The sequence below is a fragment of the Clupea harengus genome, chromosome 12 (assembly GCF_900700415.2).
Source record: "Clupea harengus chromosome 12, Ch_v2.0.2, whole genome shotgun sequence".
Classification (NCBI taxonomy): domain Eukaryota; kingdom Metazoa; phylum Chordata; class Actinopteri; order Clupeiformes; family Clupeidae; genus Clupea; species Clupea harengus.
The window spans coordinates 7082988-7098031 of NC_045163.1; the positions used below are offsets into that span (position 1 = coordinate 7082988).

Sequence of the window (15044 nt, forward strand, 5' to 3'; positions counted from 1 at the left end):
CGGAATGCAGAAAGAGATTGCATAGATTGGTTCAGGTGTTCAAATTCATCAACATTCAGCAAGCACCGACTGCACCAAATAGCCTACAGTATGTTCCCAGAATTAGAATTCAGAAGTACAAAAAGGGCATGTAGAGGGTCAAACTTCAATCGAATTAATGCTGATACCATAGTTACCTGAGACAAACCTATTATGCTATCGCAGTAAAAGCTTGAGATCATTCGTTTGCATCACCACACCATACATAAGCTATGCTATTGGGGAAATGAGTGAAAGTAGCCAACTAGGAAAACCCGGGTTTACATCAAAAATAGCACTGACCTCTTCTGCTCCCACAAGTCGCACCGCAGAGTGCTAGAATGTCTGCTGAAACATTTAACATTTCATCAAAGATGTAAGCAAAACAAATAAATCAGTTCAGTACCAAGGTCTGAAGTCGCGAATGTGTTCCTTTAGACATTCATTCAAGTGAATATGTATGACATGTTAAGTATGTTTGGACATTTTACATTCTAGGTCTAAATAAATAGTCCAGAATGGACGTGAGAGGCTATACTGATCTTGACAAAAATAACATTAGCTGGTCATGGAATCTAAGTGAGCAAAACACTTTGCTTTTATAGGTTCAAAATCACATATCCTGATTAACTATAAACAGTCAGTTTGAAGGTATGTGGTTAGGGCATTTTAAAACAGGCCTTACAGGCTCCAATTATGTCTCAACGAATTTAAGCACAGAAGAAGCACTACAGTTTGTTCCTGGTAAAAGCGCTCCTGGCTCCTGTCCTGAACCCATGACAATATTGCCATCTTCTTACATTGTAAGCTCGTCTTACGCGTTTTGTTTGAAGGGATTGCTCAACAATGGTATTGGTCAACTTTAACCAAACCTTTGACTAATTAACTCCGGCTTGGCTCTGCCCACTTAATGACTTTACTGCTCCCTCTCACGCTGCCATTTCCGCCAGCCGTTTTCACCGTCAAAATAGAGCCCCTGGTGTTTCCACAGGTCTAGAGGCCTGTGCCACTTGCATCGGCGCTGTCCGGTGCTTGTTGTGGTCTGTCCCATGTGTTAAACGGACACACAACATTGAGTCATGACAGTTTGACCTTTCAGTCCTCTCCAATTCGTCTATGTGTGTTTGGCCCTGCGGCCACTGCCAACCTCATGGCACCAATATACTGATGATGTCCATGCGTGCCTCCACATCAAAGGCCTACAGAATGCCAGCTGACAGGAGCACAGTGCCAACCCCTTAGGGCCACAGCGACCCACACGCAGTAATCAGAGCCAGTTTGGGAAACAAGACAGACACAGAAATATGAACATGACCATTAAAGGCAGTTTGAGGAGTAAGGAAATTACCATTAAAGGCAGGTTGAGAAGTAAGGAAGTGACCATTAAAGGCAGAAGTAAGACTTTTATGGAGCTAAAACAAAAACATTAAGTTTGGCATTGAAAAAACACAAAATTGGCATTAATTTAAAAAATAAACTAAACTGAAAAATAGAACATTGAAACATAATAGAAACATTTGTGTAGATCCTGTGGGAAATGCATCTCTGAACAAGGGACGTGACCGGACATACAGGGACTGTATTGTACACTACAGTGAGTGTGCTAAAAAAACTCAGTCCTGGCTCTCTAAATGGGAAACAAACATAGTGGCTCAGACCCCAACCATTAAGGACTGTAAGCAGACAGTGACAAATAAAGCCAGTTAAAACTTTACTGCTCATAAAACTGTGAGCAGTAAAGCCAATTTGAGATGTAAGACTGTGAGCATTAAAGACAGTTTAAGAAGTAAGAATGTAAGCGTTAAAGCCAAGTTGAGAAGTAAGATTGTGAGCAGTAAAGCCAATTTGAGACGTAAGACTTTGAGCATTAAAGCCAATTTTAGACGTAAGACTGTGAGCATTAAGGCCAATTTGAGATATAAGACCGTGAGCCTTAAAGCCAGTTTGAGACGTAGGACTGTGAGCTTTAAAGCAAGGTTGGGAAGTAAACACGTAATCATTAAAGCCAGTTTGAGAAAACAACTCTGTGAGCATTACTGCCAATTTGAGAAGTTAGAGTGTGGACATTGACGTCAGTTTGAGAAGTAAGCATTGTGTGAGCATTGAAGCTCGATTTTGGAGACGCTGGCCTTGACCAACACACTGATACAGATGCAGGCCATAAAACAAGACATGTGCAGGACAGAGGAAGGACTCTGAGCTCATTCAGGAAATGGAAAATCCCCCCACAGTCCCTAAGGGCTCATCTATCTTCTGCCCCGTCTCCAGTCACTGACCTGGACAGGCTGCATTGTCCTCTGGCCTCTCACTGGGGCCTGTGGATTGGATGTGTACAGAGTGCTGTGGGTTAGGTGGGTTTTAATCTTGCGGGCTCTGGGCGCAGGCAGGGAAAATGAACCGCTGATCTGCTGTGTGGCGCTGATAACAAAGACAAATAGTGAAGTGTGAGGCCAGAGCTCGGCCTGTTCCGCTGGCAGGGCCCCGGCTCATGAGTTAGGTGCCCTCAGGAGAGCCCGACCAAAATCACCTCAATCACCTGTGCAATCGAGTGATAGCGATTGAATCGCTTCCACTGGGGGGATGTTGGCATCACCTGAGCTGCTCATCTCTCTTGCACACTGGCAGGTGCATGTGTGTGTGTGTGTGTGTGTGTGAGTATTTATCTGAGTGTCTGTGTGAGCGTGTGTCTGTGCATGCGTATATGTTTGTGTGCGCAAGTATGTGTGTCTGTGCGTGCATGTGTCTGTGTCTATGCATGCTTGTATGTATGTGTGTGTGTGTGTGTGTCTGCGTGTGTGCATGTGTGGTTGTGCATGTACATCTGTGTTATATGTGTGGGCTGTTTGTGTCTCTGTGAATGTGTTACATGTGTGTGTGAGTGAACCTGACGCACCTGGGCTGTGGTCGAAACATCCCAAGGTCAAGGAAAGACGTTAAGGAGAATTAATAAGGAAAAGACAACCGTGGTGCTAAGTGAAGACTGCACCTACAACCAATAGAGTTTACACTAGGCTACGTAATTTGTGCGACAGCAGCTGGGTTTCCATCCAACTTTTTAACGCACATTTTGACCATTCAAATAAGAAATCCTGACTGGAAATGCATAAAATCTCCTAATTTAAATATAAATTTGATTTGCTAGAAGGGGTTGGATTAACTCGCTCTTTGCATAAGGTATATTGCCACTAAGATTGATTGTTTATTCACATAAATTCTCATTTGTTATCAGGTGTCTCCATTAAAGTTGACCTAACAACCTTACGTTTTGATGCCACAACTCCTGTGATTTTTTATTTGCGTAACACAGCTGATTGAAACTGTTGAGCTGAATTTTCATGAATGTGCATAACAGATGAATGAGTTGGATGGAAACCCAGCTATTGCAAGGGTCAGGTTGATCATTTGTTGTTGCTGCTGCAAGGAATTGTGGGATCCTTTTGTAAAAGGATCGTCCAGTGTACCCTAATGATGATAAGATGATAAGAAAGGAAGCATTGAAGCACCTTCCCTTCAGCAATTAAGAGAATTCAACCAGCTCTTATCATGATTTTCGCTTAAATCCTTCCAGGTCATTTCACTCAGGTAGGAACCTTCCTAGCAAAACAGACTATTGGACTGCAGCCCAGAGCTGTGCTGGCATGTTCAAAGCAGCTCTGTCTGCTCCTCCTCCTTCGTATCCTAATCAAGACAAACAGGAAGCTGCTCTGCAATAAATTAGCAGTTTACTGAGTGGAGAATCTATCAACTCCCACCTCCGACGACTTCAGCTCAGCCATTTTATGGAGGAGGGTGTGATGGCCTCATGGTTACCACAGCAACAATACAGACTAGTTCATCTGAAGAAACGCTGTACAGGAATTCAACTTTAATAGCATAAGAAAAAGATACATAGGTACATATGGACTGTTGATTCCTCAAGTAATACATCGTGTTTCTCTACATCTTTCTAGGGAACAACTCTCTTAGTCACTCTAGCAGGAAGCCATGCAATCACCTGCCCAATCACATCCCTACTGATTTGGGGCTTGACCAATAGCAGGGTGGCACATAGTGTGATGGCGGTTAGGGTGAGGGCAACAGGGAGAGGAGAGTAGCCGGTCACGTAGCTCCAGCGGTCACTCTGAGCGTTTGGCTGGGCAGGGCCCTGCGCTGCCTTCCTCTCCTCCTGGCTCAGCGTGTGTGGACTGAGACGGGCCAGGACCTCCAGCGCCGCCCGGTGGCCACTCTGGATGGCGCCGCTCATGTACCCACACCACTCGGTGGCAGTCTCTGTGCCCGCCCAGTGGATCCTACAGCAAGCAGTTCACACACACATACACAACTTACACAGACACCCAGGAAACAGCCTGACACATACATCTATTTATACTCAGGTATAGGTGCAGTCTAGGTGCAGTCCTTGAATTAGTAATCAGTTAATTACCTATTCATTTGTTACTAATTACTTTACTGATTAATTAATAACTAATCAATTACTAATTCATTTCTAATTAGTGAGTTCAGGGCAAGTTGTCATAGTGACCAGGGGGTACGTGTGTTGTTTGATTATTCTCCCCTGAAGTGGAGAGGCACCTGGTAGGGTACATGACTAGGTCAATGAGAATATTACTTTAGTTTATTGCAACGTGGTGCAGTATTTGAAAATCCCTCTAATGTGGGCAGATAAAGAAAATATCAAAGTGTACAAATCAAATTGGGAAAGAAAAAGAGGGCAGCAAAGCATTATGTCAAACATTTCATTAATTACATTAAACATACAAACAGATGAGAGCAAGTGCCTCTGCCTTGTCTGTGTGAACTATTTTCAAACAGCCAGCCAAGGGAGACTTGGATTCAATGTGTCTGATGCAGAAAACTGCCAATGCAGCAAGTAGACTAACTCAGGAGAGACCATTTATGTTTTGCCAGAATTATGTCTTTGAATAATGCTGGCAGACCACACTTACTCTGTAATTATTTTTACTGACAGGCATGGTTTGGCATAGTTTTTTTTAGAAATGATTGGTTATTTTTATGTTCATTTAAGGTGTCGAGTTCAGTTTAAGATATAAAATTAAAATAAATCTACGTTCACAATTAATCATGTGTTCCTTTTTTGCTTATAGTGTAAATTCATCCCCAGCTCTGAGCCTAATTCCACCCACTGCATAATTTTGAAAAATGCCAAAAAGGTTTGAAGGGGCTGAGGGCAGGGTGGGGAGTTGGCAGGGTTATGAGTCTCGATCAGCCAATGAAAATGAGACTCAAACTCACGGACTGGGGGTGGTGGTTCACCCATTTCATGACGTAGATAAGTCCCAAAACAGTGAACACTACGTCAGCATAAGCATTGGAAGGTTCAGGATCATTTTAAACAGCAGCTGGAGAGTTGAGCCTTTTCCAACCCATAAAATTAAAACTGTATTTTTGTACCAGCATTGATGTTACATCACAGCACAGTGACATCATTCAGTTTACAGCTAAAAAAAAACATTTAAGTGTAATTACACTTTATTAATCCAATGGGACAACTTCTCCATTTATCGGGTAAGTTGTCACATGAGCACACTCTCAAGTTAATGCATAATCATTTTATACTGAAATATTATGTCAAAACAATAAATACGAAATGTGTGTCCAAGAAGGTCTTTCATTTGGTACAGAACATTTGAACTATTATGATGTACGTTTGGAGACAGAAAGGTGTGACAACATGTCCCCTGTGGACTGTAATTAATGACTGCACTTTCAAAGGTTTGTAGTAGCTGTGATTTCTTTTTTTGCATAATTCAACAACAGCACTTTGAAACAGTCATGTTCGACCTGTGCATCTTGATTAAAATGTTCATGACCCATGATAAAACATAAATGCATAAATAATGTATCAATACATTGGGAAAAGTAACCTTTGCACTGTTGGCTCAGAACAAGAACAACAAACAAACAAAAACGACATTGTACCTTTAAAGTCATGCTGTGGTGGCCTGACAATAGCATAATATTCAGATAATGTACTGTAATGTTAATATAATGTAAGGTGATGTTAATATAATGTAAGGTAATGTGAAGTGTGATATAATGTTTAAGTGCAGTGCCTGACCTCTCCCTGCTAGCTCCCTGCTCTGTGTTGCTGCCTGAGCTCTTCTCCTTTAAGAGTGTGTTAGAGTTCTATTGTTCCTCTCCTTTAAGAGTGTGTAAGGGTTCTATTGTTCCTCTCCTTTAAGCGTGTGTAAGGGTTCTATTGTTCCTCTCCTTTAAGCGTGTGTAAGGGTTCTATTGTTCCTCTCCTTTAAGTGTGTGTAAGAGAATGTTTAATGGGTTGTTAGACGGCATTAGTTGGGGTGCGGCAGTGCTGGCTACTAAGCTGGAACACACACACTCAATGAGAGTAGCATGTTCTCTCACAGGCACCCCACACACACACACACACACACACACACACACACACACACACACACACACACACACACACACACACACACACACACACACACACACACACACACACACACACACACACACACACACAGCCATCAATGCTGTTGTGAGGCACCTGTCAGGAAGCTTCAGTAAAGATGTGAGAGCTCTGCTTGTGATTCTGCTCTCGCAGAGCAAACCACACATCAACACAACACACAACAGCAATCAATAACTCCCCTCAGAGTCAAAGAGGCCTGTCAACATCAAACTCATAACATGCACCAGCTCACTCAACAAAGCTTACCATTAAAGCTGCAATACAGAGTTTGTGATGTGATGTACAAAATGCTTCTTGAGTACTGTTATTTTAAAGGCAAGATAAAAAACTAAGGTTTTCAAATGTGTCAGAAACAGGAACCAAGCCTCAAAAGTATAAGTATATATGAATGCAAAATTAGTATATAAGTATATAAGAATGCAAAATTATATTGAGAAACATCCTCTTCTCATCAGGCTTTTCATAATATCATTCCTGTGGTCCTAAACTATCCTATAATTCTCATATTCTTATAACAGATCTCACCATTAGGGTTTGTATTCATTGTGGTGTGTGTACAACATTGCAATAGAGCTCTTTGAACAAGTACATTCACTGAAAATGTGCACAAACTACCTGTTGCACCAGGCCAATCCAGACTGGTGGAGGACACACAGAGCCAGAGGTGTGTGATACACAGGCCTGTGCAAGCCTCGTGTGAGACTGAGAACAGCTGAAGTGTGTGTGTGTGTGTGTGTGTGTGTGTGTGTGTGTGTGTGTGTGTGTGTGTGTGTGTGTGTGTGTGTGTAGGGGTGTGATCCCACTTGCTCCACTGTTGCTACCACGTCGAACATTCACTCGGACATGCTCGGACTGAACTGGAATAATAGCTTCTCGTTGGCTTTTCACACACTATTGCACACTCTTACATACCAAGCCCTGAGCTATGGCCTCCATGGCTTCGCTGCCTGGTGTGTGTGTGTGTGTGTGTGTGTGTATCTGACAGAATAGTGTTTTGCTTTAAAGTCTCTGCTACTCGGTTCTGTTCGGTTCTGTTCTCTTCCGATTAGCTTTTCTTTGCTCTGCCCTGCTTTGCTTTCTGGCCTCTCGTGTGCGGTGCTGCGATCTTTCTCTCTCTCTCATTCTCTCTCTCTCTCTCTCTCTCTCTCTCTCTCTTGTGCTCTGAGTCCTTGTGATTCCTCGTCTGTACCATCAGGTTGATCTGCGTACCTCTCTGCTCTGTGGTGAATGCTAACCAGCAGCAGAGAGCGGGAGAGAGAGAGAGAGAGAGAGGTAGGCTGCTCTGAGACTTCAAGGACGAGCTGAACATGGTGCGGGCGGGGGTGCGGTGGGGGCTCAGAGCTGAATGTGCCGGTTGTGGGTGCAGGTTCCCAGCATTGCTGCACATCACATGCACAGCACACTCTCCAGCCAGGCTGAGCTCATCCTCTCGCCAGGGGACTTAATGCCATTATGGAAATCCACTGATGTTACGTGTACCCCTCTCTCTCTCTCTCTCTCTGACACTCTCTCTCTCTCTCTCTCACTCACTCTCTCTCACTCACTCTCTCTCTCTCTCACTCACTCACTCACTCACTCGCTCTCTCTCGTGCTCACTCACTCGCTCTCTCTCACTCATTTTCTCATCTCCCCTCAGTCTCTGTCTCTCTCTATCTCTCTGTGCTTCCCCACCTCTCTTTCAGTCCCTCACGCTCTCTATCCCTCTCTCTCAATTCATCTGTCCATCTCACTCTCTCATACTCCCTTTCCATTTCTCCCTCTGTATCTTCCTCTCCCCGATCCCAGTCTCCTCTCGTCCCCCTATCTGTAAATGGATTCAGAGCTGGTTTCCATACAGAGTGGCCTCCCTCTGACCCTCTATCTATTCGCTGTGGCTAAAGTCAAACCGGCAGTAAAGACAGACTCCCTTCCCCCTCCCTCCTCTCCGTCCCTCCCGAGGCTACTCTGCCCACACCGCAGACAACTGTGGACGAGGGCCAGAGCTGGACCGGAGTCGGCCGGAATCAGAATGTTGGTTGACTTTGACTGTCTGATCCCCCCTCAGGCGGGGAGCTGAGGCGAGTTGTCTAAGGCACGCAGGACGGACGGGGTGCTAAGCTGAGGGGGTGGTGGGGGGGGGGGGGGGCGGGGTATGAGCTCTCACCTGCCAAAGGGCCTGCGGAGGCTGGGGTGGAAGTAGGTTAGCATCCCTGGCATCATGACGTTCACTGGGCAGCCCCCGCTGTAAGGCTCCTGGGCCCAGTCCTGCAATTACACACAAACACACACACACACTCACGCTCAGACCCCGAGCTCAACTCACACCAACCTCTGGGGAAAAGTGTGCGAGAGACATTACCACAGGAAAACATTGAGATGAATAAATAGATATCCCAGATCAATGCCTACAACCTCACAAACGGGACAACATCTTAGTTCACGGATGCTAAAATAAACCTCGGTTTGATGGTTCCGCTGTAGAAATCGGTAGAATTGTGAGATGAGATTTCTTGGGAGGACAGCAGGTCGCACGAGCAGACTTGGATCATGATTATAGTCACAGCGTCATACAGATACCTGACTGTGACTAATGCAGCTCGCAGTGGCAGCCATGTGCTGCTCTATCCATGTCACCAAACTGTGTCAACTGTGGCACCAGACACATTTCTGCAGTTTAGTATGGGAGAAAACTGAGACTTCGCCTCTCAAAAATGGATGAGGTTTCATCTCACTAGCAGCTACTTCATACAGCCAGCTAATGCTCCCCTAAAGGCAGACGTGTGTATCTGTGTGTATGTGTGTGCATGCATGAAATGAGTGTGTGTGTCCCTCTTTGAGTGTGTTTCTGTGCATATGTGAATGAGTGTATGTGAGAGTACGTGCATGATGTGTGAGTGAGTGTACGCCTTTGTGTGTATGTGTGTGTATCTGTATGTGTGTGTGTGTGTGTTGGGGTTGCTGAAGTGCGTTGCCCTTTCTCTGCTGAGGGAGGGAAAATGCTAACATATTGCCTGAGCTGACGGCTGTCACCCCGCCGTGTTCATTTGTCAATCTTGATTAGAGGCAGCGCTGGGTCTCCTCGGGGAGCAGTTCTCCTCTCCTCAGCAGCCTAACTGCCCCTTAAAGCTGGCCAACTGCCCTAAGCTCTGCTTGCTGCAGCAGCCCTCAAGAGGGGCAGGACAGCACACGGGGGTATCTCCAGGGGCTAACACTGTCGCGGCTCACAGATGACTTTAACACCCGATAGTGCGCGTGTCACCACTGATGTGTGTGATGCGCCTTCACAGCGGTGGCTCACACACGGCGGCGGATGGTTCTGGAACATCTGCTTTCATTCTTTGCCTCTGGAGCTGAGTTGAAGTCTAAAACACACAACAGTGGCCGCTAAGGCGAGGCCAAGGAAGCACGCAGAAAGACTCTGGACTTACTTTCTCCACGTAGTGGATGAAGTGCGAGGCCTCAGGGCCAAGGTATCTCACCAGGCTGGACACGACCGCATCTCTCCTCTCCTCCAACTGCAGAGAGAGAGAGGGAGAGAGAGAGAAAGAGAGAGAGAGAGAGAGAGAGAGAGAGAGAGAGAGAGAGAAGGGGCTGGTTGTTAGTTTTCAAATCACACTCTTACAACACGCACGGTAAAAATAAAAAAAAGAGAGTTTGCCCGTTAAAAAATGAATGTGTGTATTGAGTGTGTGGCAGTGAAGAGCGATCGATGTGAATAACTCAAGTCTCTTCTGAAGCCCTTGGACAGAAAGGTGCGGGGTCACCGAAGCCCCGGTCACTATAACACACGTCACACACGTCTGCTGCATGTCCTGCACACAGCAGCATGTCCAAACCAATAACTCAGCCAAGGGGTTCACTGGCCCCTCTATTACAGCTTCAAAGAGAGGAAGAGTGTGTGATCATTAGAGGGGAAAAGATGTGTGTGTGTGTGTGTGTGTGTGTGTGTGTGTGTGTGTGTGTGTGTGTGTGTGTGTGTGTGTGTGATAGTTTGAAGAGGAGATCTGCGTGTGATGATTGAGGCGAGGGAGGGAGATGAGTGTGTGATCGTTAGGGGGGAAGTAAATGTGTGTGTGTGTGTGTGCGTGTGTGTGTGTTCGTGTGTGTCTGAGAGAGGGAGAGATATAGCTGAGGACACATGAAAGATAGCCCTTGTGGAACTGAAGGGCTAATCATTGTCCGACGTTAAGTCACATGAAATCTCCACTCGCAGCACACGACCCTGCCCATCAAGTGGATTGCATGCAAAGCAGCTTCTGGAACATTCTCCATTATACTCCAGCACTGTCAGGTTTACTAGTCCTGTCCAGGCCAGGACTGATGCAGATCCTTTCTAAGGGTTTTTTGTTTTTTGGTTTTGATATTTAGCTTTTACAACCGTCCACTAATGGATATGACAATTAAACACTATCATAAATACCATTTGTTTCCATCAGTATGCAGTGGAGGGTATAGCTACTATATTTCTCCTCAGCACCTCCTGTGTGGAGGCCTGCGGGCTGCCAGCATGACTGCACACGTACGTGGCTTCAGCTGGAGCTGAGCTCCTTGTGACTGCACAGAGGCCCAGAGACCCAGGCTCTCAGTGCTGGGGAAGGAGGAGAGAGAAAGGAAGATATGCCAGCACGTTCACACACTCTATGGAAACAGAGCACCGTAACAGAACAGCTCACCAATTATTTCTCTGACAACTATCTTAGTCTGGAAAACCACAACAAAAACGCAATCCCATTGTTTCAAGTGGTTCACCTGTAGAATAAATGTGAGGCTGGTGATGTGTGTGTCTGTGTGTGTGTGTGGGGGGGGGGTAGGTATTAGCAAGTCCTGGTGATGTGTGTGTGTGTCACACCCAGTGCTGAAAGGGACTCGGCTGGTGCCATGGGAACTGTCATCTGTCTCTGCTGAAAGGTGTGTGGTGTGTGTATCTGTGTGTTTGTGTGTGTGTGTGCGCACTATGTTGTGTGTGTGTGTATGTGCATATCTATGACTACGTGTATAGCTTTTTGAAAGTGTTCAAGGCAGCAGCCTAACCTGTTTGCCACTTCAGCTCCAGCTTAGGTGTTGCATAAGCGGTAAATGGAGCCTGGCGTTTGAACACACACATTAAGGAGCTGAGAGAACACACTTCGGCAGAGTAACCTTCACACGGTGACAGACACGGAGCCCAATCGCATCCATTTGCACCTGCTTCTCCTTCTGCTGTGCCGACTCCTTGCTCCTCGTCTGGTGTGAAGCTGGGAACGCAGTTGCCTCAGGGACAGCCTAGCTGTCTCTACTCACACACACACACACACACACACACACACACACACTCACACACTCTCTCGCACGCGTGTGTAACGCTGTCCTCACAACCAACGCCAACTCTCTCACTCTCTCCCACTCCCTCTTTCTCTCATGCTTTCCACTTCTCTCTGAAGTTGAGTTTCTCTTTTGGTATAGTTCTCTTGTCTCTGTGTTCCTGTCCTCCACACGTTCACACTCACCTCTCGCCTTCAAAGATCTTCTCAAGAGCACCCGTAGCAAGGCAATGAAGAGCGCTCAATATGTTCTTCTGTCACTCACTCCCTCTTTGTCACAATTCCCCTGTCCTTCACACACACACATACACACATATGCACGCACGCACACACACACACACACATATATATATACACACACATTCATAGACACAAAAACACATAAATACACGAGTACATATACACACACACACACACACACAAACATAAACAGACACAAACTCACACACACATATGCCCGCCCAAACATCCCCAGACACACACACATTCACAGACACATACGCACACACACACTCACCTTTGTAGAGCTCCAGTCATGCGCCTGCAACCCGGCGATGAAGCCCACTAGCGCTGGGCTGCCGCTGGGGCTGGTGGCGTCGAAAGTCACACTAAAGGGACAGCTGTTGGACGGCCGAGCCACAATCTCACCTGAGAATCCCTTCTCCCTCCAGAAGGCCTGGCAGCACAAGAGAAACACACATCCACTAAGTGTCCGCCATGGGAGCACTTCCATCACATGTCCTTCATCATGCAACAAACCGGGAGAGGACAGGCTGTCACATCCCTGGGTGCTCCCTGCCTGAGCTTGGCTGCTGTGGACAGGGTTGGACTGGGCCGCTGACACTGGGCACTAGTCGCATTACCACTATCAGGCCAGTGCGAGCCAGAGCTATCCGCACATCAGCCGGGGGCCAATAGCCTCGAGGCTCTAAGCCACATGAAGGAAATCGATTTGCCATCGGACCAAATATTTCTCAGCTTTTATGCCTATCAAATCAGCTGAGCCCTGATTTTGGGTGCTGATGTAACGTAGCCAGCGGGTACTGTGCTGTGCAGTGAGTAAACACAGATACATTAAGAGACGTGCTACCGACAAGCGCCTACCTCAAATGTCCAAGATTCAAGTTCGAGCCAGGTGCGTGATTGTGCTTGTCCACCTGACGCAAGTTACATTGGTGCCGTGACCCGTATTGAGAGTGAGGTTTAGGGTGGTGAGTGTATCAGTAGCCTGCGGGTACAGTGTTGTGCAGTGAGAAAACCTCACTCCCTGACACTTTAAGAGACATGCCAGCGACAGACGCAAGCACCCATAGGTTTTAGTCTGCTAGCTAGCACGCCCACTTTCCATGTCTGCGGTTGCAAGTTCGAGTCCGGTGTGTGACTGTGCTTGGCCACACAACGCGGGTCACAGCACTGCCTCAAACACCAGTTGGCCCGAGGGTAATTAGGAGGCTATTAGCCCCTGGACACTGGCCCAAATGACAATGGAAACCCAACTGGCTGTGCCACACATTAGTTCGCCCACGTTTGGCCCGATAATGGAAACTAGGCTATTGTGTGTTAGGGAGAGAATAAAAGCAGGAATGAGAGGCGTTCTGTCTGCACTGAAAGAGTCCCCGGCAGGAGAGGAAGGGAGCCTTGACCTCAGACAGAGCGGGATCCCACATGACCGAGAGAGGCCACACTCGCTCGCTGCAGCAGTGACAGATTTAGAATTTGAATTTGCTTTTCCTGCCTTTAAATTGGCTCTGTTGGATGTTTCATTCAACACCTTTCTATTTCCTCCCTGTCTTCTTCAGGTACACTGTATCATTGTATTTGCACTAATGCTGTAGTATAAATCCCCCTACTGCTGCAGGCCGAGAGTTGATTATGTATACATCAATCCCGGTGTTGCGATCCAGGTCTAACTGAATTGCCACAACCTGGGAATGTTGACATGTTGACTGGTTTGGTTTGAATTGACACAATAAGGGTTGAACCTTGGTCAAATGAACTTGAAGCGCCCCTGGTCGTTGGTGAAAGAGGTAATACATACTGATACTACATTAACGCTGTAATGTGCCTTAAGTCGCTTTGGAGAAAATAAATAAAAATTAAAGAATGTGATCATTGCCGGCCAATCGAATACCGTGTCTCTTGCCTGATGCTGTTGCTTTTGTTGGCTTCATGTTTTACCACAGCTGCCACTGTGTTTTTGCTCACTTCTGTGTGATAGGAGCTGCTGGGAGACACAGGTGAGACAGAGATGAGACAGAGATGAGACAGAGATGAGACAGAGACTAGGTAAGAGGTTAACCAGGGATGAGAGGGAGGAAGGACCCACTCCTTTGTGAAAACTGATCCCCATTCATGCGTGTGTACAGAGCTGTACAGTGAGTAAACCTTACTCCCCGACACCTTAAGTTGACATTTCGCACTAATATGATTATTCCTAGTTGATGTCTATTAGACCCCTTCCATATCATCTACCATAGTCACAGGTCACTTAAGGTCAGCTCAAGAGACATAATGTCAGTCTGTCTTCTTCAGTGTCAGGAAACAATGTTTTGTCCCTTGTTGATTTTTCTCCTCTTGTTTTTGTGAAATGATTAGATTTATGGTCTTGAGTTATTCTGTTTGGTGGAGTAAGAGATCATGCCATAATGATGCTTATTCTTCGTCCTTGAATGATACGAGAGTCTCTTCATTTGAGAGCTTCTCTTGCATCTATTGTTCTCCGTTCTTCCCCTCTCTTGCTCCTATTCTAGCTGTTTTGCTCTGAGCTTACCTGTTCTCTGCTATAAGGAACATCCTTTACTCTTAGAATCTTAGTTTTCTGTTATGTTTGTAATGCTAACAGGTTGATTGGTTTATCTGGAAATTGTAATAAATCAATTTTTTATATAAACCGTTGAATTGGAGATTGGTCTGGTAATTTCAACACATCGTTGGTCAAATGTGTCTTTAAATAAACCTTAAAGTGCTCCCGCACTGTAGTAAGCTAAAGCTCAAAAATCTCCTTGTAATACATGAGCATGATTTGCCAAGCCGTATCTCAGTATGGAGGCGAGGGACTAATATAGCTTCATGTTGTTCAATCCTTTCAAAGACCTTTTTAAAAGACAGGCAATATAGAAAGATCTGGCAATGCAACAAATCTATTGTGTCTTGAAACGTCAGCAACACCGGGCATGATCGTTCAAGTATGAATGGTAAACCTGAAGTGGGAGGTGAGCGTGCTTGCGAGGAGGCTAAACCCATGGGTAGCAAAGCGTCTGTTGCTAGCACATTTTCTTAATACATCAGGA

At 45.9% G+C, this 15044-nt stretch overlaps 1 protein-coding gene across 1 annotated transcript in view; it reads right to left on the reverse strand.

Annotated features, from left to right (window-relative positions):
- Positions 1-3866: 3866 nt before the first annotated feature.
- The window catches only part of si:ch211-127i16.2 (probable flavin-containing monoamine oxidase A), a 38838-nt gene continuing 27660 nt past the window's right edge, over positions 3867-15044 (reverse strand). The window contains exons 9-12 of the mRNA XM_012836431.3: positions 12272-12430; positions 9883-9969; positions 8619-8719; positions 3867-4307 (exon numbers count right to left, since the gene is read on the reverse strand). Coding sequence (XP_012691885.2) covers positions 3965-4307; positions 8619-8719; positions 9883-9969; positions 12272-12430 — 690 coding nt within the window. The 3' untranslated portion in view covers positions 3867-3964. The remainder of the gene's footprint in view (positions 4308-8618; positions 8720-9882; positions 9970-12271; positions 12431-15044) is intronic.